Consider the following 22,091-nt stretch of genomic DNA (forward strand, 5'->3'; position numbering starts at 1 on the left):
CTTTTCGTCAGGGTTGTATCCTTGTTTAACATTGAGTGAACAACAAATCCCTGGATTGGCGCTTTCGAAAATATGAGCAAGAGCATACTCTTGTCTTTATGCTATCATGATTGCAATAAAACATCTGCACGTCACATTTTATAGATATAATATATTTAATACAACAAAATACTTAACAAGCTTTTTCTGCCACTAACTGTTTTCTCAACATTGTAACGTAATGGAGCTTTGGAAATTAGATTTGCATTCAGCATCCAAAAAAAACTTCTGGACTTATCTCGTTCCAATGTTAGAAAAAAAGTCATTTTTTATCAAACAATGTAATCGATGCTTCTAAAATGTTGAAATTATATAATTATATAATTAAAATAATATCTCGAAATGCTTTGTGTTCATATACTATGCATACAACATTTATTTATAACATATACGTTCTCCAATACAAAGATGTAATTAATACATAGCTATTTAATAGATATAGTTATATATTAAAAATATATGTACGTAATCGGATAAATATTACATAGTTTTTCAATTAATAATTGAGCCTAAAATATCTTACAGGTTTCTCTTAAAATACGTAATTCTCTTCGTTATTTGCAGTAAGTTTTCTTACAGATATGTCTTTTGTCATGTATCAAAATCACATTCTGGCAGGCGCGGTCCTTTACGACATGACCGCTTTGGATAATCTACATAAAATAGAGTTATTACATACGCAATATTTATGTGAAGAAGCAGTATCGGAAGATTTCATATGTTTATCAAAAGATACTTACGATTGTTATAATCTTCATGAGATCGATAAGAATCTGGACTAATTATTGGGACATTCTTTATACGATGCGATCCCCATTCATCTTCGTATAGCTATAGCGAGATAAAAAACGAAATTAACTTTGGACAATAACTTAAATTCTGCTAAATTTAACACGAAAATTTTTAAGATCGATAAAAATTTATCGTATTATTCCAGAATTTTACGAACGTGCGTTTTGTATTTTTTTCTTTCGTTCTGTTTTCGGTGTTTTTTATTTACATAAAACTTTCCTTTCTTTTTCTTGATTCTGTACTCGCTGTCCCATTGCTGATCTTCGTTTTCATTTGCATCCTTAATCAACGGTTGCTCCTCCACATTCTGTAAAGTAAAAAAAAATCAATTATTTATCTTCTATCATTTCTTAAAATTTAATACATTGCAATTTTACCTCTTTTTCAAATGTATTTTCCCTGATAATAAGACCAGCTATTCGCTTTACGCAGAATTTCTTCTTAGCGCAGCAAATTATCCATAGTAACAGCAAACATATCAACAGTATCGCGCCAATACTTGCCAAAGTTACCATTACAGCGGAGAAAGAATTCCAGAGCTATAAGAGAAAATGATTTATGTATAATAAATCATTAATGTGAAAAATTGATATTAAAAATTATTTGCTAGTCTTAAAGATTAATGCCAATTTCCACACTGATAAATATAACTTATATCATCATCATCATCATCATCATCAGATATCACTAAAAATAATTTTGGAAAAGAAATACATATATAATTTTTATACCTATCCGTTCCAATTCTATCATATTTTCTTTACATATGTAAAATGTAAAATTTTGAGCTATTAAACATCATTATTAAGTCTAATAATATCTAAAAGAGAAAATTATAAAAGACTAAATCTTCTCTTCATTTAATTAAGAAAGACAAAGTAGATAAAATAACGTGTATAGGCAAAATCAGGTAAAATAGAATTGATGAAGTTAATTTGTATTGTATTGAAAAAAGCACAATAAATATATAAGTATATGAATAAAAGCTGATATCTGAATTTGTTGATTTTTTTAAATTTTTTTCTAGAAACTCTTCAGACTATACTGTGCATATATTTTACAAGCTGCATTGGATACGTACCATATTGTAACAACCTTTTGTCGTTGGATTAGTGCACGTACGACAAACTCTAGCGCCGTGATTCGGTTGATACGTACCGGGTGGGCATCTTTTACAGTGCGACGTTCCATCCTCGCTATAAGTGCCCACGTTACAAGGAACTGAAAGAAAATTCGTCAGCTGTTAATTAATTAATTATATCGTATTGATTTGCCTGACATGCGAATCACTTACCACAATGTGTATCACGAAGACCATATCCCGCTGGGCAGCTGGAGAACAAGCCGATATTACTGGATCTTCCGGTGGATACGTTTGCATCGGTTTTTCCTCTCTTCCGTCTTGCGAACGACGACTTTTCAACGATCGGCACCAGTCTCTGCTCGTAATGCGGTAATCTGAAAATAACTATAGTTAAAGAACTCTATAGAGTGTATTGTCTCTATGTATTGTGAGTTATATAAAGCCGCAACATTCCTTCATTTTAATCCAATAAAATTATAAATATTTATTAATTATTTTATTATATTTTGCTGCAGAGAAAGAGAGAGAATATATGTTCTGAATAGAAAAGTTAAAAAATTCTTTGTAACTTAACGAAACTTTAATGAAAATGCAATATACATTACCGCTCAAAAGTATTTTGTCCACTTTGATTTTAATAGTTTTTTATACACTTAAATTTCATTCTAATTCTAATAAAATTTTGAGCTATTAAACATTATTATCAAACCTAACATCTAAAAGATTAAGAAAGATTAAAATTCTCTTCATTTAATTAAGAAAGATAAAGAATGGATAAATATTTTTGAGCGATAATGTGTACAGACAAAATCGGACAAAATAGAATGGATGAAGTTAATTTTTGTATTGTAAAAAAGTAGAGAGTATGTTGCGACAAGGTAAAACGAATATATGTTTGTCAACTAACTAGTCTTCTCGAGGAAGATTTGCAGATTTTTACTCAGTATCAGCGAGAGTTTATCTTGAATGGCTTTAAGACAGAAGACATTGCAGCGTTTGGGATCGACCGTCATTAGTTTAACGATATGCGATGGCACTAACAGAATATTCACTGTAATCTATGACCAAGAATAGCGCACATTAGTACATCAAAATTAAGAGTCCAGGAGAATGTATCTCATTTTATGAAGTAGAAGAAGATCATTGAAACTATTTTGTTTTTGGATTAATAAGAATATAGAAATAAGAATATTTCTTAAACGGAAGCTAAAAATAAAAACTTTAGAAATATAAATATAAGCTAGAAAGTGTCTTTTATCAGAAAATATAGCAGCTTTTATAATACTTTTTATAATTTTGCAATAATCATCTTTTTCGTAAGATAAGCAAAAATCTGACAAAATGAACCCCAAAACTGATACAGTAGATAGTAATGTCACATATTCCTATTCTTTTTTTTTTATAAGAACCATCTACACAAATACTTACAAATAAATATGTTTATTTTCTACACTCTTTTCACTTTTATATAAAATGTTTTTCGTTCATTTATACATATACATAGGTACTTTATGCTGTTTTGCAAACATGTAACACGACAGTTTCTTTTTTTGAAAATTTTCTTATAAATATATACGATTGCTTTCAATTTCAATAGGGCTATTCGATACTATAATGCAACACTATAAAAATTAAAGGTCACTTTACGATTCGCCGATTAGCTTAATAGGTCGATTAGTCCATTGAAATTGGTCAATTGCATTTATCATTTCGTTTGACGGTAAATGCTATTGGACTAATCGGCCGATTAAGCTAATCGGCGAATCGTAAAGTGACCCTAAGGTATAAGCTTATAGTCTGTTTTATAGATATGCTGATTTACATTGCGAGGTGTCGAGTGGTTTGCCGCTCGGTGCGATTGAATCGCGATCTGTAAATTCGGATTCAATCCCACATATGCGATTTTTCACATTAAATAGCCAAAAATGACTCCATCTAATGATTAAGAAATCTTTGATTATCAGCGCCGTTCGGATCCGGCATTAAACTGTAGATTCCATATATATCTGTGGATATATGTATGGATCCTCCAGGCTGGAGATTGGATATTAGGCTAACAACCTAATTCCTCTAGAAAATAATCTATTGTTAGGAAAACCTCATGAGAAGGCTCTGTCCCGTCTTGGGATGTTGCGCCATCGGATGATGGTTTACATTGCACTTTATAAAACCCATAATAAGACAAAAATACAAAGAAAACTGATTTAGGAAACTACAAACATGTAAAGCGATATAATATTATCAATAATATAAATTATGCAATTTGCAAAAGAAAATTGCATAAATTTTATTTTTGCATTTATAGAATTTGTTTTTAGCTGATTTTAGTTAGAAACAAGCTACAAATGTATGAATTATGAGTTTTTACCTCTCTAAACAAATCATATTTTTATCAGTAATTAATAAAATGCAATAGTTAGTTTTTCCAAGAAATAAGGAAGTATCTCTTTAGAAGATCTATATATGTCAGTTATCGGTAACACTTTCCTCTAACATAAGGAAACGTACTTGACTTCGGGAGCAAGACGGCGTTAAGACGTAAGCGTTGCAAACATCTGCCTCGCATATAATATTGTTCAATTTTGGGGGTAGATATGTTACCAGCATATCCAAGTCCTCTTCGTCGCAAGATCGTACATGATAACGATTTTCTCCGTGCACGATGTACCTCGGCAGCGTGACAACTGCAAAAGACCTCTTTTTAGATCGACGAATCATTTATCGCCCCTTCGAATTCGTTAAAATATAAATTTCAATTAGTGATTTACCTTGCAAATGGATTTCGTAAGTGGTTTCCACGGATTCCTCATTATCGGGGCTCATATACTTCATGACACAGGTATAATTTCCCGTGTCTTTCGCGTTCACATTTCGCAATTCCAAATCGCCGTTTTCCGTCACGAAACCTACAACGAACGATTCCGTAAGTTCCAAATTTCACCGAAAGAATCACACATTAATTATACGAAAAATTGGATTCTGGTGAGTTAGTTTTCACATATAATGTAACTTGTAATGTAGAACAAGAAATGTGTCATAGACACAAGACTCAATAACGAATAGTTTTTTAAGATGTAGTGTATCCAACGTAAAACTACTGAAGCATCTTTCATACATAATATTTCAAAAATTATTCGATATTGAGCCTTGTATCTGTGACGACGTCTTTCGTTGTGAAATGCTTCTTTTCGAATTCGAATGTAACAGGACAATGTAATGCCGCACCGAAGAGTGCAATGCCGTCCGTTCTTTTCCATGTGTAACTCGGTCTGCTAATGCTTGATAGCCACGTGATACCATTGCCGTCTTGATTACAGGGTAAATTGAGATTAAGACCGGGTAATGAGATAACATCGTTATCTGGAAAAAATTCTTTATATTATTGTCATGTTTAATATTAAATACTTGATGAAAAACTCGCGATGGAAGTACCGCTGTCAAGTTCCGAGTTGATTTTCAAATTGTTCTCCAGTTCTCCTAGTTTGATATATTTCTGTCCCTTAAGTGATTCGATGTTGTAATGCGGTTGGGGAAATTCTTTGGCTTCCTCCATGTCGGAATCCATTGAGATCACTATTTTGTCCTGTATCTCTTTATATTCGCTGCAATTAAGTGCCTTAATTTCGTCTAATGAGAAGCTTGCTCTGTCAAATACAGATCTTATGTTGTTAATTACATTCGCGATATTACAAATGCAATTAAAACAATTATGGATTTTATGCGACGCAGACATTGATTTATTTTTACGATTTATGATATTAGGATGCGTTACTTTCTCACTGTTTTTTTTATCGTCAATGGACCTTACTTGAAGAGATTGATTAGCAGTTGTTGTTTTACGGTATGCATTTTTTTTCTTTACGACACCGTTATCTGTATTATGAAGGGAGTGTAAATTTTGTGATGTTCGCGATTTTGCTACTTGCTTCTTTTTGTGTTTGTTTGTATCTTTGTGCCTAACAATTTGACGCTTCAATTTGTTTGCATTAGCAATGCACAGCTTGCGGTTTTTCACTGTTGAATCTTCGCTGGTACATCGGAAATCGTTAAGTCTTACTATTCTTTTCTTTTCGAAACTTTCCTGCTTGTAATGATTTGGTTCGAATTTTTGCGATTCGCGTTTTAATTTCTTTGCTACCCTGGGTTGCTTTGTTCTTAACTTATAACGCAATGCATTCATTCTCGTTATGTTTTCAAGACTGGCATCTCGGTTTTTAATAGAAACATGTTTCGTTATCTTATTGCTATTAAGGTGGTGTTTATAATAAGATATATTAGATTTTATTTTGTCATTTCTTTTAAGAACAACATCAAAACAGGTCGTTCTGGGGAGCGATCCATCAATGGTTTTACTTTTATCAGTTGTACATAATACAACTGATGTGGGTTCCGTAACAAAATCGAGTTCCCATAATCTAGTGCCGCCTAAATGATACATTGTATTTTTCTCAGTAGGCCATGCTTGATTCAATAATTCTGTTTTATTTTCTGTCATTCTTTTATCCTTATTTCCGTTATCTAATAATCTTCCATCATATGTTTGTGTTGATGTTTCATGTTCCTTATAATTCATATAATCTATAATATTTAAAAAATTTAACAGAAATATTCGAAATATATATGTTACAATGTCATACATATAAGAAAAAATAGATTCTCTAATCTACTGCATATCTACTGCAATAAAACCTTAAAAATGAAGATATAATTTAATTATACAGAAAAAGGATAGCGATGTCAACTATAAAGTTAATAATTTATACAAGTTTTATAGAATTAATATATAGTTGAATAAACTGTTATAGTTATTGCAACAATTTATTCAACTATGTATATTAATTCTAAAAAGCTTATATAGTTATAACCTTTATAGTTTCTATCATTATGTTTTTCTCCGAGTGTGATTATTTGCGCAATGCACACAAATAATATTATAATGTAAATAAATATAAAAAAATGAAAACTCATAGAATGCATAGAATCATGATATTCGAAAAGTTAAGATCTTTTTAGCATATATACCTTCTATTAAATCCTCTATATAGTCATTATATTCTTCCATTTTTTTCTCCATTTTGTCTGATATTTCATTATCTTCATTTTTCTCTTCATTCTTATAGTTTGGCGTTGTGATTTTCTTATCTTTTCCAAAATCAGTTACATAAATATCATCACTTGATTCAAATAAAATTGCTGTTAGTTCGTCTTCATCTGGTTTAGCAGATATTACTTTATGCATTTGTTCTTCATCGTAATTGAGGTGTAGTACGTTTACCGTATAAATTTCATCTTCTTTGATTGTTGCTTTTTCATTTGAAATATTGGCTGTATTTTTCTTCGACCAAAACCGTTCATTATTCTCTCTCGATGAAACGTCTCTCTTTCGAACACTTGTTTTGTCGTCACTTTTTCTTGTAGTAATCAAATCGTATCTGAACAATGCGTTTCTCTTTCCATATTTCTTACTATCCATGAACGTCGCAGTTGGTTGGAAGACACTTTCATAATAATCAAAAACATGTTGTTCATATAGAGAAGTACAATTTTGAAAATCGTAGGTCGTGTTTTTTTGCATTGCAATCTTTTTTGGAAATTTCTTCATTTTTTTATAAATCCTAGAGAAACCTTTAAAATATTGCAATGGCTTAGTGATATTGCTCAGCCATTCATAATTCGACAGCTGCAGATTGTCAATCTTACGAGTAGTCTCTTTCTCTCTTCTGCGATGCCGAAAATTTAATGGAACATCCCATCTCGATCTTTTAATTTTCTTCGTACTTGGTAAAGCAAGAAGCCTTCTGCTTAATCGACCAATTGATTTCTTCTCTTCATTTTTTTCCGGAAAGTACGGCAGACAGATCTTTTTAGTTACAATATTTCTTCTTCTTTTATCGAAAGGAATCGTTGTATTTTCTAAAACGTTCAGACAAATTCGTTTTGTTATTATTTCTTCTTCTTCCTGCGTGACAGTTTTTTCAGGAACAGATGTTGTTTGTTTCTTTTCTTCGATATCTTTCATTTCTGTATATTGAGTAATTCCCATCTTTGTAGTCGTTCGATTTTCTTTCTTTTCGGTTATTCTTTCAATCTGCGTTGTTAATTGAGCTTTTATAGTAATTCTTTCAGTCGGCGGTACTGGCGTTGATAAACTCGTGAGCATAGTCGATTTCTCGGACGGTATAATTAATATTTTTTTCTTTTCAAATTCTTTCATGTATTTATTAAATTCCATTATATCTCTCTCTAATTTTTTCTCTCTTTCCAGCAGAATCTTTTCTCTCTCTTTTAATTCGTGCTCCTTCTTGCGCAATTCTTCTTTCAATTTTTCTATTTCCTCATAATACTTTACCTCTGTAGTCGTGCTAATAGCCATAGTCGATAAAGTGAACTCTAATTCCGATGAAGTGAGTAAAGGTTTACCATAAATATCTGTATAAGTTGCTATGTATGTTTCTTCTGTGGTATACCACGTAGGGGTTGTAACTGAAGTTACACTGATTTCTTCAAATCTTGTACTAAATGTAGTAATAGGTAAAGTAATGAACTTACTGGTGACTAATGTAATTGGACTAGTAATGGTTTCTTCTGTGGTATACCACGTAGGGGTTGTAACTGAAGTTACACTGATTTCTTCAAATCTTGTACTAAATGTAGTAATAGGTAAAGTAATGAACTTACTGGTGACTAATGTAATTGGACTAGTAATGGTAGATGAAACGAATAAAGGTTCGCTTAGAGTTATGTAACTCGTAGTATATATTTCTCTAACAGTATAAGGAGTCGTAGTTTCAATTGTAGCTAAGCCAATACTATATAAATCTACAACAGATGTAGTGATATACGGCGTGAAGGTTACGTAATCCGTAATTTGTATCTCCTCTATCTCTTCTGTGAAATATGTAATAGTTGTGCTTCTCTCCGTAGTGTAAAGCGCTTCCTCTATTTCTTCCGTAACATATGGCGTAAATGTAGTCTCTTCTATTTCTTCCGTAACATATGGCGTAAATGTAGTCTCTTCTATTGCTTCCTCCGTAGTATATGTCACTCTCTCCATAGTATATGTCACAGATATGGTTTCCTCTGTTATACTAAACGGAGTCGTTTCGAATACGTAACTTACAGTATACATTTCTTTGGTAGCATACGAAGTTGCAGTTTCAATTGAAGCTAAACCGATATTATACAAATCCATGATAGATGTAGTAACATACGGTGTCAAAGTTATATAATCTGTAATTTGCGTTTCCTCTATTTCTTTTGTAATGTATGTGATAGATGTGGTTTTCTTTATAGTGTAAGGTATAATTGTTTTTTCTGGAGTATATGTCACAGATGTACTTTCTTCTGTAGTTATTTCCTCCATTTCTTCTGTAGTATATATCTCGGATGTGATTTTTTCTGTGATACTAAATAGAGTTGTTTTAGTTGGAACCGTAGTAATTTCGACTAAACTTAACGTAGTAATAGATATCTCGAAACCAGGGGATGTAATTTCAATTTCTGTAGTCGGCATAGTTAAATTTGTACCAATAGTATAGATGGGAGATGTAATCGAGATACTGGTAGTAGTTGTAGGATAGCCCTCAGTTGTTACTGTAATATTCTTCTCTTTCTCTTTTTCACGTTGCATCATTTTTAAGCGTTTTTTCTTTTCTATGTCCCACTGTTTTTCTTTTTCCTTGAGCCTTTCTTCTCTCTCCATTATCTCTTTTTCATATTGTTTGAGATTGTCGAGTTGTTGTAGTAACTGTTGTAGTAACTGTTCTTTCTGTTCTCGTTCAGTTTTGCTCATCGTAGTAAATACAGGTTTTATCGTAGTAATTTCAGTTTCAGCTTCAGATGTGATAAATGGTGTTACACTCGGGATAGTCTCTTCTCCCGTCATCGCTGAAGTGATAACTTCATAAACGGTTTTGATACTTTCCATTTCAGAAGATACAGTACTCGTGGTTGTTGCGAACACTTCAATAACTTCTCTTTCCGGTAACGTCGTTTGCGTTGATGAGATGAAAAAAGAAGTTAACTTTTCCACGGTAGTCTCAGTCTCTGAAACTTGTTCTGGAATTGTAGTCAATGCAATCTTTGGAATTTCTTTAGGCTTTGTAATGAATTTTGGTGTAGTAACCCAGATTTGCGTGAACCGTTCTACAACCGTATACCTGGGAGGAATCGTTAGATAGTCAAGTGAATCCGTTGGAATTTTGAAAGTTGTTGAAGAGGGAAGAGTGTATTCTTCAGTAGAACCAAAAGTAAACCACATTGTTGTTGATTCTTCTTTACTTACAGTGGACGCTGTTAATTCAGTTTCCATTTTAACCGTTGTAACATTTTCAACTATAGTCGATGTGGATGTTTCTAAGATAGAAGTTGAAGTAATTTTTTCGGTATAAGATATTTCTGGAGTAGCCACGGTTGAAGTCACATTAATATAAGTTGATGCAGTTTCAGAATGTGTTAGGTATTTTGTAAACTCTGAAGTTTTTATTTTATATAAAGATGTCGTTGTACCTTCAATAAAAGGCGGACTCGTTGCCTTTTCTTTAAGTAATTCCGTATATTCTGTCATAGCTGTTTCTTTTGTCGTGGTTTCGTATTCGTCATAATAATACCACTTATCAGTCGGTATTTCAGTATCGTATTCTTCATATTCTTCATATTCTTCTTCGTAAAATGGCTCTTTTGCTACATAATATTCCGTTTCAGCTTCTAGCGATTCTTCAGTAGGTTCTGTCGAAATTGAAACAATGGGAGAAATGGTTGTTTCGATAAGTAATATAGAAATTTGAGTAGTGTATGTTATTGATGGACTTTCAGTCGTTGATGTCGTAAACTCTTCTGATACAGTTGTTGACAATGTAGAAATAACTTCCGATGTAGTCACAGGCGTTTCCGATGTAATTATTATTGATAGAATTAATTCGGAAAATGGAGCAAGCGTCACGGTAATTGCAGCTTCTAAAATTGTTGCATATTCTGGTCTTTTAGTAGTTGGCAATAATGTAGCAGTTGCAGTTGTTATCAAACTTGTTTCTGTAATTTCTGTGGCAGTTTCTTCCAAAAGTAAAGCAGTCGTCGCGACTGCTGCCAAACTGGTACTCGTAGTACTTGTTTCTATTGTTGGCATTGTACTTGTTTCAGTGGAAATTAATGTAACTTCAATCATTGTTTCAGGAGTAACAGTGACGATTTTTTCAATCAATAAAGTTTCTTTAGTTATCGTGAACAAAGTAATCGTTTCGATTACGGGAGAAGTTGCTTCTGAAATCGTTTCAACAGAAAACGAAGTAGTAAAAAACGTTATTGGTGTTGTTTCTTCGATAGTAACTTCTTTTGTAGTAATCCAAGTTGTATGTTCTGTCGTTGTTAGTTTAGCTGTACTTGTAACTGTCGCTATTTCTTCTCTCGTTGTTTCATAATATTCTTCAGTTTCTTTAGTTTCTTCATATTCTATTATAGAAGACGTCGTACCTGTAATGGTTTCTGTTAAAAGAGATGAAGTAACTAAGGTAGAGGTAGTCTCATAAGCTGTTGTTCCAGTATCCATCACAATAGGCTTGATTGGAATTTGAGTGATAGAAGGCGTTGTTACCGTCAAATATGTAAACGGAGATATTGTACTTTTGAGGATCTCTTCTGTGATTGTGCTAGCAGTTGTAGTGAAGACTGTGGCGTTCACAGTCAAGATGGATGATATAGTCAGAATCGTTTCGATTGTGGATACCGTTGTAGGAATTGGCAATGCAGCTTTAGTGTGTAATGTCTCAAATGAAGATGCTGTCGTAGGTATTAAAGAAACTGTAGTCTCTTCTATTAAAAATGTAGAAAGCGTAGTATTCGGCATTTCACTTGACATTGTGCTTGTAACTAATGGTAGTGGCGTTGTCGTTGTTACTTTTAATGATGTAGTTGGAATTGCAGTTTTGAAAGAAGTTGTAACAGCTCCTTTTGTCGTAGTCAAAAACATGCTAGAAATCGTAGTATACAGTGTTTCACTTAGCGTCGTATTTGTAATCAACGTTTGTAATAGCGTTATAATAGATGTCGTCGAAGGAATTAAAATGGTCTCAGCTGTTTCAGTAGTAATAATTGTAGTCAAAGTAGTCAGAGTTGGTGTTGGGAAAAATTCTTTCGAGGACATTGTCATGGATGATGTAGTACTTTCTGATGTTGTGAAAAACACAGTTGTAATAGATGTAGTTGAAGTTACTGGAATTTCTGTGGATCCTAAACTTTCGGTAATTGTTAAAATTTCGGTAATTATTTGAGTTTCGGTACTTGATGGAGTTTCCGTAATTGTTGGCGTTAAACCTTTAGTACTTACTGTTGTTTTAATCGTTGGAATTTTAGTAGTTGCTATAATTTCAGTAAGTGTTAAAGTTTCAGTAATGGCTGTAATTTCTGTAATTGTTGGAATTGGACTAGTCATTGATATTTCGCTGGTTGTCGGAGTTTCGGTAAACGCTGTTTCTGTAGTTGTCAGAGTTTCAGTAACCGTTAGAATTTTGCTGATTGTGGTAGTTTCTATAGTTGTTGAAATCTCGATAATTGTCGAAGTTTCGGTAGTTGTCTTAATTTCAATAGGCGTTGAAGTTTCAATAGGCGTTAAGATCTTAGCACCTGTAGTTTTTTTAATAATTGGAGTTGTGTAAGTTGTTAAAATTTCAGTAGGTGTTAAAGTTTCCGTTATTGTTGTTGTTCTAACTATAGTCGTTGGAATTGTACTGGTCGTTGGAATTTCGCTAGTTGTTAGGATTTGGATAGATGTTGGAGTTCCCACTGGAGTTATTACACTTTTATTAGTCGTTAGAAATTCGGTAATTTTTGTAGATGTTGTAATTTCGGTAATTGTCGAAGTTTCAATAGTTGTTTTAGTTTCAATAGGCATTAGAGTAGTTTCAGTAGGCGTTATGATTGTAGTACCTGTTTCTTTGATAATTGGAGTTTTATAAGTTGTCAAAATTTCAGTAGATGTTAAAATTTCCGTTGTTATTGTTGTAGCTATAGTCGTTGGAATTGTACTAATCGTTAATATTTTGCTGGCTGTCGAAGTTTCGATAGTTGTTGGTGTTTCCGCAGTCGTCATAGTTTTATTAATCGGTAGAATTTCGGTAATTGTAGTTTTTATAGTCGAAATTTCGGTTGTTTTAAGTGACGTTGTACTGAGCGTTGAAGTTTTAGTACTTGTAGTTTCTTCAGTAATTGGAGTTTTAAGAGTTGTCAAAATTTCAGTAGATGTTAAAATTTCCGTTGTTATTGTTGTAGCTATAGTCGTTGGAATTGTACTAATCGTTAATATTTTGCTGGCTGTCGAAGTTTCGATAGTTGTTGGTGTTTCCGCAGTCGTCACAGTTTTATTAATCGGTAGAATTTCGGTAATTGTAGTTTTTATAGTCGAAATTTCGGTTGTTTTAAGTGACGTTGTACTGAGCGTTGAAATTTCAGTACTTGTAGTTTCTTCAGTAATTGGAGTTTTAAGAGTTGTCAAAATTACAGTAGATGTTAAAATTTCCGTTGTTGTTGTAGCTATAATCGTTGGAATTGTACTAATCGTTAATATTTTGCTGGCTGTCGAAGTTTCGATAGTTGGTGTTTCCGCAGTTGTTATAGTTTTATTAATCGGTAGAATTTCGGTTATTGTAGTTTTTATAAATGAAGTCTCAGTAATTGTCGAAGTTTTGCTAGTTGTCGAAATTTCGGTTGTTTCAATTTTAAGTGACGTTGTACTGAGCGTTGAAGTTTTAGTACTTGTAGTTTCTTCAGTAATTGGAGTTTTAAGAGTTGTCAAAATTTCAGTAAGAATTGAAGTTTCTGTAATTGTTGTAGCTTCTATGGTCATTGGAATCTCCGTAGCTGTTGTTAAAGTTTCAGTAGTAATTATTATAATTTCAGTAGGCGTTGGAGTTTCGGTAGTCGTTGGAACTTCTGTAGCTGTTTCCTCCGCGGTTATAGTTTTCTCAATCTGTGACACTGGACTCTCGTCCTCCGGTATTAAAGTTGTTATCGCAATTTTTGTCGATGTACTTAAAATCGTTTCCGTTTGTTTTAAAACCATAGGCGAACTTGCGATTGCAGTAGTACTCTCAGTTTTATACAAAGTTATATTCTCGCCAACAGATTCTGATGTTGCAATTTGAGAAGCTGTTGCTAGAGATGTTAAAACTGATACGATAAAAGTTGTAGTTTCAATCATCAATTCTGTTTGTGTAGTTTCAAGTAATGTCGAGAATGTATATAAAGATATATTTGTTTCAATAAATGAACTTTGTGTTATTTCCGTTGCCAGACTTGTTGATATATTTTCCATAATTTCTCTCTCTGTAACAACGGTTAAAGCGGGTATCTCTTCAATTAAAGTTTCAGTAGCTACAGGAACTGTAATCTTTAAAGTAATATCCGTCATATCTTCTAAAAATGCAGTTAATAGCATGACAGATTCGGTTGTAAAAATTTCTATCATTGGAATTGTGATAGGAATTTCAGTTACTTCAGTAATCGCAACAACTGGTGTTATAGTTAAATCAGTGATTGATATTGCAGTTTCCTCCATCGAAAGAATTGTTAATTTTGTCATATAAAATAGTGGCAACGTAGTCGACATTGGTATTATAGAAGCACTTAACGTAATCGGCGATGTTATGTATTCATATAAAGACGATTTAGTTATCTCGAAAATTTCTTTCTCTTCTGCGATTGTACTGGAAGTTGTAATTATCGGTGCCTCGATAAAGTACGGTAAAAATGTTAACGTAGGTACAAAAAATTCTGTAGTTGTGAAAATTAATGATGGCAACGACTCCGTTAGTTTCTGAGTGGTCCATATTTCAGTAGCGTATTCTACTTTTTTAGTTTTACCCAATAATTCAAGTATATCAAGATAAGCCGTCGCTTCCTTATAAAATTGTGGATCAATAGGATGAAATTTTTTTTCTTTATCAGAACCAGACATATTTAAAAAGAATGTATTTTCCGGTGAAATTATCGATCTACTTATTTGATGATTCTTTTGATGATTTTGTCTGCCGCCTTCAAAATTTTTGCTCGATATGTCACTTTTAATCAAACGCGACAATCCTAAAATTGGCGTTGTGCGCTTCATTTTTTTCAATCCGAACTGTCGGATTGGCTTCATTCGTGTTTCGTAATTTTTCGTCAGAGACTTTAAATTTCTATTAAACCTTGAATGAGACAATTTGTCGCCTGATTTGGAAAACTCTCTCTCATTCAATTTTCTCTTTTTGAGGAAGTTTCTGCGACCGCTCTGTACCTCTAAATCGCTAATCGAGCTTTTGTGCTTATAAAACGGTGTCATCAATTTATTTAAAAAGATAGTTCTTCTTCTAATTTTTACATCGCGTTCTGCAATACTTTTATCTCCAATTTCAATATGTCTCTTGTCCAAAGACTGATTATTAAAACTTTTTATAGAGAAATCAGAATCGTAATAATCTACTTTATCAACTAGTTTCGTAATATTTGTGGCGTTTCTATTTTTGCTCTCTTGCTCGGTCCTCGCTGATCCGACATTTTTTTTATCGCACAGTCTACTTTGCACGTTGCTGATACTTTGATTGACTAATTGAATTGCGCCTAGCAATTTTTGTAACTCTGAAGACAATGGTTTAATTGACATTAATAGAGCATTCGAATTTTCTACTACGTTAGACTGCGCTTTCTTCAATATTTCATCAGTATTTAGAAGTAACGACGCAGATGTCACGTAATCTTCTTTATTAAGAAACGAATCTACTTCAGTAGTATAATTAGTAAACAATACCTCATCGATTGATCTATTATTGTAATACAAATCGTTGGAATGTGTTGACATTTTATTGTTATATTCACTTGAAATCGAGATTCCGTATTTCTGATTATCTATATCTTGGCTATTTAAAATGCCATTATTAACGAAGTGGTTAGTGATATTCGGAAAGAAAATATTATCTTCATTTGCAGATGCGTCAAAGACAGCTCTATATTGCGTTGAAATGTCATCTATAAAGTTTGTTATAGATGTATCTTCGTTGCTTTCCGTTAAAAATTTTGAATCGTCTTCTTGACTTTGTGGCGTATCAAATACTTTTTTATCGTTAATTAAATCTATTTCAACATCTTTTAAAGTAGCTGGTGTATATATATATTCATTGAGTGTGTCAAAAGTATTTCGGAAATCGGTAGTCGTCAATTCGACACCAAACTCGCTGTATTTCAAAGAGTTTCCGTAATTTCCACCATTTTGTCGAATCGGATTTATCTCATTTAATGTTGCCTCAGATAAAAAGGTGAAGGTACTCAGTTGACCGTAATTCGCGATTTTCTTTGAAGCTACATCGTAATTAGAAATATCGAAGGAAGAAGGTGATGAAAGTGTCGACGAATCATAAAAATTGATTCTGCTGCGCGAGTTAATATCCACCAAGGAAATATTTTCGTAATCCGGAATGGGGGAGACGATTTGTTCTTCGAAAATTTTAGAAGTAACGTCGATTAAATTGGGATCAGTCTGAAAAGCAATATCTGGATGCAGGAAGTCAGGATGGGACGGCGACACCGGATTTTTGGTAGGATTTTCATTTTCTTTAAGAACACGAGACTCAAGAGTAGAATATAAATAATTCATGTCGTGATCAAATAAATGGAGATTGCCTTTTTTACGATACGCTCTACCTACATCTTTCACATCGTGATGCATATGTGCCTTGAACGAGAGGTTTGCCGAAGTCGCGTTGTCCTTATCTTTTTCTAACAATTTATATCGCTTAGATATAATTATTCCATTTACACCTGTTCGAGAATTCTCTCGGACGTTTTTCAAAACGTACAGATTCTTAGAAATCGGTACTAGCAAATATCTTTTGTTAGAGCTATTTAATCCTTTAAAAGCAGAATTTTGTACGTCGACCGTAATTTCTGATTTCGGACTTGTGATTCTAGAAAGGATTAGATTTTTATTAGAAGCATTTAGATCAAATAATCTTCGCGAATTTGGATATCGCCTAGCGATAGGAAATATTGCTTTATCCACAGAGTGATCTAAATTCTCTAATTGCGATGGCGGCTTCTCAAACGCGAGCAATGGTCGATTAATTATCTTTGTTTCCATGATTGACGGATTCGTCGTAGAATCCATATTGATTACGGCAAGTGTTGATTTCGAGACTCGCCAGATCGGAAGTCTCACATTCAATGAGGTATCCTCTTCATTGATATCATTATTGCCCGTGTAATTATTCCAACGATTCACAATCTTGTTATTCGAATTTTTCACATGTTTCTTTCTTTTTCGCAGACTTCGCGTTAAGTTATTTAAAACTTTTTTGTTTTGCGGAAAGCCATCGATTTTATTTCCTAATGACTGTCTATTATGCTTAGTTATCATCTGGATTATTCCATTATCGATTTCAGATACTCTATTTCGCGATGCTGCACTTTTCTGTTTGAAGATATATCTGTTGTTGTTGCTTTCTATAAGCGTTGAAAAAAAGAGATGCTGAGAAGGCACGATAATATTAACAAAACGATTATTAGTTGTTTATTAAAATAAAAAAATAGCCTTTTCTATATGCATGAGCAATAGACTTAACAATAGTTTTTAAACATTTATATGTTGTAAAGCATCTTCACAAGTTATTTAATCCTCTCTCTCTCTCTCAATTACAATTATAAAAACTACATCTAAGTTCTAAAGCATCTTATTTGAAATATAGAATAAATAAATCTTTTTTACAACGATTGATAGAGGAAGATTCAGATTGTTTTACCTACAATTTCATAGTATCAATAAAAATTTTGTACAGAAATTTTTGCTTTAAATCCCGTAATTGTTGAGGGTTAATAATATGTTTAATTTTTACATATAAATGTAAAATGTGTACATAAAAAATATATAGTGTATATAAATATAAATTTATAAATATAAAAACTTAAGATTGTTACGTTTAATGAAAAAATGATTTGAGACGAATTTAAGTTTAAATAATTGTATGCATGTACTTTGCATCTTTTTGACGACATCATCACCAATCGCGATTCTTGCCACATAAATCGCAATGTAAAATACGATGAAAAGAATAATTCGCATAGCGTCATATTACGGGCATCCTTGGGGGCAGTTCTTCGCTCACGATTTACACGTACTGTCGCCGCTATTTTGCACGAATTTTCCATGGAGCATCACACAATGATTCATGAAGGTATACTGTCATGGAAAAGCAATGCATGTAGTGTTTGCTTCGACATGAAGTTCATAAAGTTCGTGCAGTTTGACAGGAGCAATATCAATAATTGACGAACGCAAACGTCACAAACGAGAGTGTAGAAGTAGTTTTACGTAGAATAGAATTTCCAATTGATTTTTTTATTATTGCACAATATACATACATATTTTATTGATATTCTGTTTAATCTACTCGCTATTAATTGTAGATATTATCATAGTGAATAATTAAATATTGTCATATATTGGATATTATAATTACACACATTAAATTTGACTAGGGATGCGCCAGAATCCGGAAAATATCCGGGCAATTTTTTACTATCCGGTCGAATATCCGGATATTATTAGTATCTAGTAATATATCTTGTTAAAATTTTATATTGATCGATATTCCAACAAACGAGAATGGATTGAAATGAATTGAAATGGATTCAGATTTTCAGAAATATTGATTCACGAATGTTAAAATGAATGCTTTTCATTTCTGCATTTTTATTCATTTATAGAAATTGCATGGAGCATATCTCTATGCCTTTCTAAAAATAATATTAGCTTTTTCTGTGCATACAAACACAATGGTGAATACTGTTCAATACTATTCAAAATTTTGAATAAGAAATGCAGTTTTTCAATGTAATTGCATCCAATTGAATCTAATCGAATCCAATTGAATCCAATTAAATCTAAAAAAAAGTATTCGCTATTTTTTTAAAATATGCATTCAAATAGAAAAAAATTTCAATCCATTCTAATCCATTCTCATTTGCCATCAAATGGAAAGCACCCATAAACGTATCATAAAATTTCCATACATATAATAAAATATTCTTATATATGCATGGAAAGTTTATGAAACATCCATTGCGAATAATCAATCATGTGCGCAATGATAACTTATATGTGATGACTAGAGTTCTCTCACTAAGAATTCAACGCAATTTTGTAATTTTCAGAGATTTTTGCTGAAGATGACTCGAATAACGTGAGTCCTCCGAATAAATTGAAGATATACACATATAAAATTATTACAACAACGCTTCACTCTCATATATATTTAGCCCATTCTTCATTATTATTTTAATTGTTGACATTTTCGAGAGTATATATAATTTTAAATTGTTATTTAAAGTTGTCTTTTTAATTCTCTAGTTGTCATTGTAATTCTCATGAACGTAAGTTTATGCAAACAGCTGCGAGAAATAGTGGTCACATATATTTAATTCAAAAGTTTAGTTTAATTAAATTCATTTTTCTTTCTATTAAATTTCCCTTCTCTTTACATATTAAAGTATATCAAGTTAACACATTTCATAAAATAAAAATTTGTCGATAAATAAAATAATGGATTCGTAGTGAACAAATTTTGAATTTTCAAAGCAAAATATTTTGTGATCACGTGATTTATAGACAACCAATCAATACATACATTGAAAAAATGACAGCAACCTAACCTAACCATTAAAATAATTTTCAAGTGTAGACGTGTTGTATGTTTGAGAATTTGTGATGAGAATTTCGCCTTATAGATAGATGATCGCCTTTTGCAATCATTTTCAACAAATTTATATTTACTCAATAACGTTTACTCATTTAATTTCTTGGATTTGTAGAAGGTTAAAGGGAAAAATTTGGCCGTGTGTCATTCTACAGAAATTTTATTGAAAAAAGAAGAAGGTTGACAGAAATTCAACTATATGACTTATTATGGATTTGTAGATCCGTATTGTTAATAAACTGTCATTTGGGACACGAATTATTGGAAAATGAATACGGAAATATTGAACGAGCATTTAGAGACTTTGGCCGGTCATGTGTTTGATAATGACAAGCTGGTAATTCTATTCAATCATTTATATATGTTCTGCATTGTGTTGTGTATATAAATATTACTATTCTACATTTTATATATATATATATATATATATATATATATATATGTATAATGCAAATAATATTTTTAGGTTACTTACAAATGGTTAAGCAAAGAACTACAGGTCCATGTTAATATAGCAAAACAAATCTTATGGAAATTTTATCAAAAGTATCATAGCAGTAACAACATAGAATGCACATATTTATTAATAGGTCATTTAAAGGAAAAAGGAATGCATGTGGAGGTTGTCAGAGATTCTGATGTATCTAAGGCTAAAGAAAAATTTATTAAAATTATTTCAGAGCATGTTTACAGTGTCCACAAGCCAATCATGGATCTGCAACTACTTGCTACTGCTGATTCTGGTGATATAAAATATAGTGCGATAAAATTTGATGCCAAAATACGAAATGATGAAGAAATGCAAAAATTACGTTGGGGTACAGCTGCTAAACAAGTTACAATAGAAAATGTGTTAGATTTTAAGTCTGCAGATTCGACAAATTTGTGTATGACAGAAAAGAATACCACTAAAAAAATATCACCACAAAAAGAGAATTTAGTGAAAAAGGGAAGTTTGGATCATTTCTTTGGTAAGCTGATAATTCCTTCAAAATCTGTAGAAGTAACGTCATCCGAAAAGAAAGATGATAATGCCAGAAAAGAGTTTATTGAAGAAAAAGTAATTAGAGAAAACAAGAATTTACTTGAAAGAAAGTGGAATAGAAGCAAGGAAACGGATGAAATAGCTAAGAAACGGAAGAGAACTATTACACAGAATAATTCCAGCGATTCAGAGATACAAAATGGTGTAGAGATGAAAGAATTTCCTCAAACAGAGCCAGAAACTCTTGTAAAACCAAAAAGTCTTGTTTCAGAAAATAAGAAAGAAAAAGGAGAGACAAGGAGAAAAGAGAAGAAAGCAGAGACTAAAAAAGTAAAGAAAAAACAGTCTACGTTAATAAACTTTTTCAAAAAATGTTAGAATTGTTTCAAAATTATCTAAAAGTAAGAAATGTTCATTTGTTTTATTAAATAATTTAAATACAAGAAATACATTACTTATTAATAATATAATATGATGTGATGTTAACAAGTATCATATTAATAATCATAAATGATGTATAAAATTTCTAAGCTAGAATTTTTTCTCAATCTCAGCTTCTATTCCAATGATGTAAACCTAAGGAAATTTTTGCGTATTATTTTTATTTTTTTATTTATTTTACATATTATATAACATTTAGATAATAGTTAGATAGCGAATGAATGGTGTGAATAGAATTCTAGTTTAAAGAAATACTGTTTTAGAATAAGAGGATATCTTTAAAGTAGAGACATCTATTGTACTTAACAGTTGAAGCAAGTTTTAAGTTTAACATTTAAATTTATAATACAATAATTTTAATATTATATAATTCTTGGGCATAAAATAATGTGTTATATTTTGTAGATAACATAAAGAAGCTATTTTATATTTACATTTGTCTTTATTGTATACAGATAACATTCAATTTTTTTATTATATACATATAAATCAATATACGTCACATATTATTTTCTTAAAATGGCGTTTGCACCTTAAAAAAATAATTTTGCTGTCATATATATTCATTATTATCTATACATATAATAATCTTTTACATTTTATTTTTTTCTTAATTTTGTTTCTTTGTTCCTATTTGCCGAAAATTTAATATAACTAAAATGATCGTAATATCATGATGTAATTAATTTTATCATAGATTATGGGCCTGCATTCTTTAACTCTTAACAACTGTTTACAGAATAGGTCTTTAAAGCTACTTTCGATAGAGCCGCAGAGAATATCATTGTTTATTGTTCGATTAAATGACAAGGATGACATCTAGGAAACACCCAGATGAGAATCCGATGACAATTGTAGATATTTTATCGAAATAAAATAAGATAATAATTAATTTAATTTAACAACTGTTTACTCCTAACGTAAAAAAATTAAAGTAATTAAATAAGATTCAAGCTTTTAAAAATACATGCCTTGAAGTTTTGATTCATATTACCTTCCCTTTCCTTTCTTTTTTACACGTTATTGTTTCTTGACTTCT

The 22,091-nt window shown here is 31.7% G+C and overlaps 2 protein-coding genes across 4 annotated transcripts; one reads left to right on the forward strand and one right to left on the reverse strand.

The window, feature by feature from the left end:
- On the reverse strand, positions 1 to 19,401 carry LOC105143415 (uncharacterized). Its single transcript, XM_087413184.1, has 11 exons — positions 17,906 to 19,401; positions 6,938 to 17,377; positions 5,348 to 6,493; positions 5,141 to 5,275; positions 4,684 to 4,821; positions 4,424 to 4,599; positions 2,823 to 2,973; positions 2,126 to 2,299; positions 1,913 to 2,052; positions 1,209 to 1,370; positions 1 to 1,138 (listed from the first exon to the last, which is right to left on the reverse strand). The coding sequence occupies exons 1-11, from the start codon at positions 17,991 to 17,993 to the stop codon at positions 968 to 970; spliced, it is 12,921 nt and encodes a 4,306-aa protein (XP_087269310.1). The 5' UTR covers positions 17,994 to 19,401; the 3' UTR covers positions 1 to 967.
- Positions 19,402 to 19,578: 177 nt separating this feature from the next.
- On the forward strand, positions 19,579 to 22,018 carry LOC105143405 (uncharacterized). Of its 3 annotated transcripts, none has more exons than XM_087413076.1 (3): positions 19,579 to 19,963; positions 20,093 to 21,012; positions 21,166 to 22,018. In XM_087413076.1, the coding sequence occupies exons 1-2, from the start codon at positions 19,895 to 19,897 to the stop codon at positions 20,987 to 20,989; spliced, it is 966 nt and encodes a 321-aa protein (XP_087269202.1). In that variant the 5' UTR covers positions 19,579 to 19,894; the 3' UTR covers positions 20,990 to 21,012; positions 21,166 to 22,018. The 3 variants fall into 3 exon arrangements, with proteins under 3 accessions (XP_087269202.1, XP_087269203.1, XP_087269201.1); XM_087413077.1 differs by having other exon boundaries at positions 21,797 to 22,018; XM_087413075.1 differs by having other exon boundaries at positions 19,580 to 19,963; positions 21,792 to 22,018.
- The last annotated feature ends 73 nt before the right edge of the window (positions 22,019 to 22,091 follow it).

This window comes from Acromyrmex echinatior, chromosome 14 (genome assembly GCF_024713525.1).
Source record: "Acromyrmex echinatior isolate Ae372 chromosome 14, ASM2471352v2, whole genome shotgun sequence".
Classification (NCBI taxonomy): Eukaryota; Metazoa; Arthropoda; class Insecta; order Hymenoptera; family Formicidae; genus Acromyrmex; species Acromyrmex echinatior.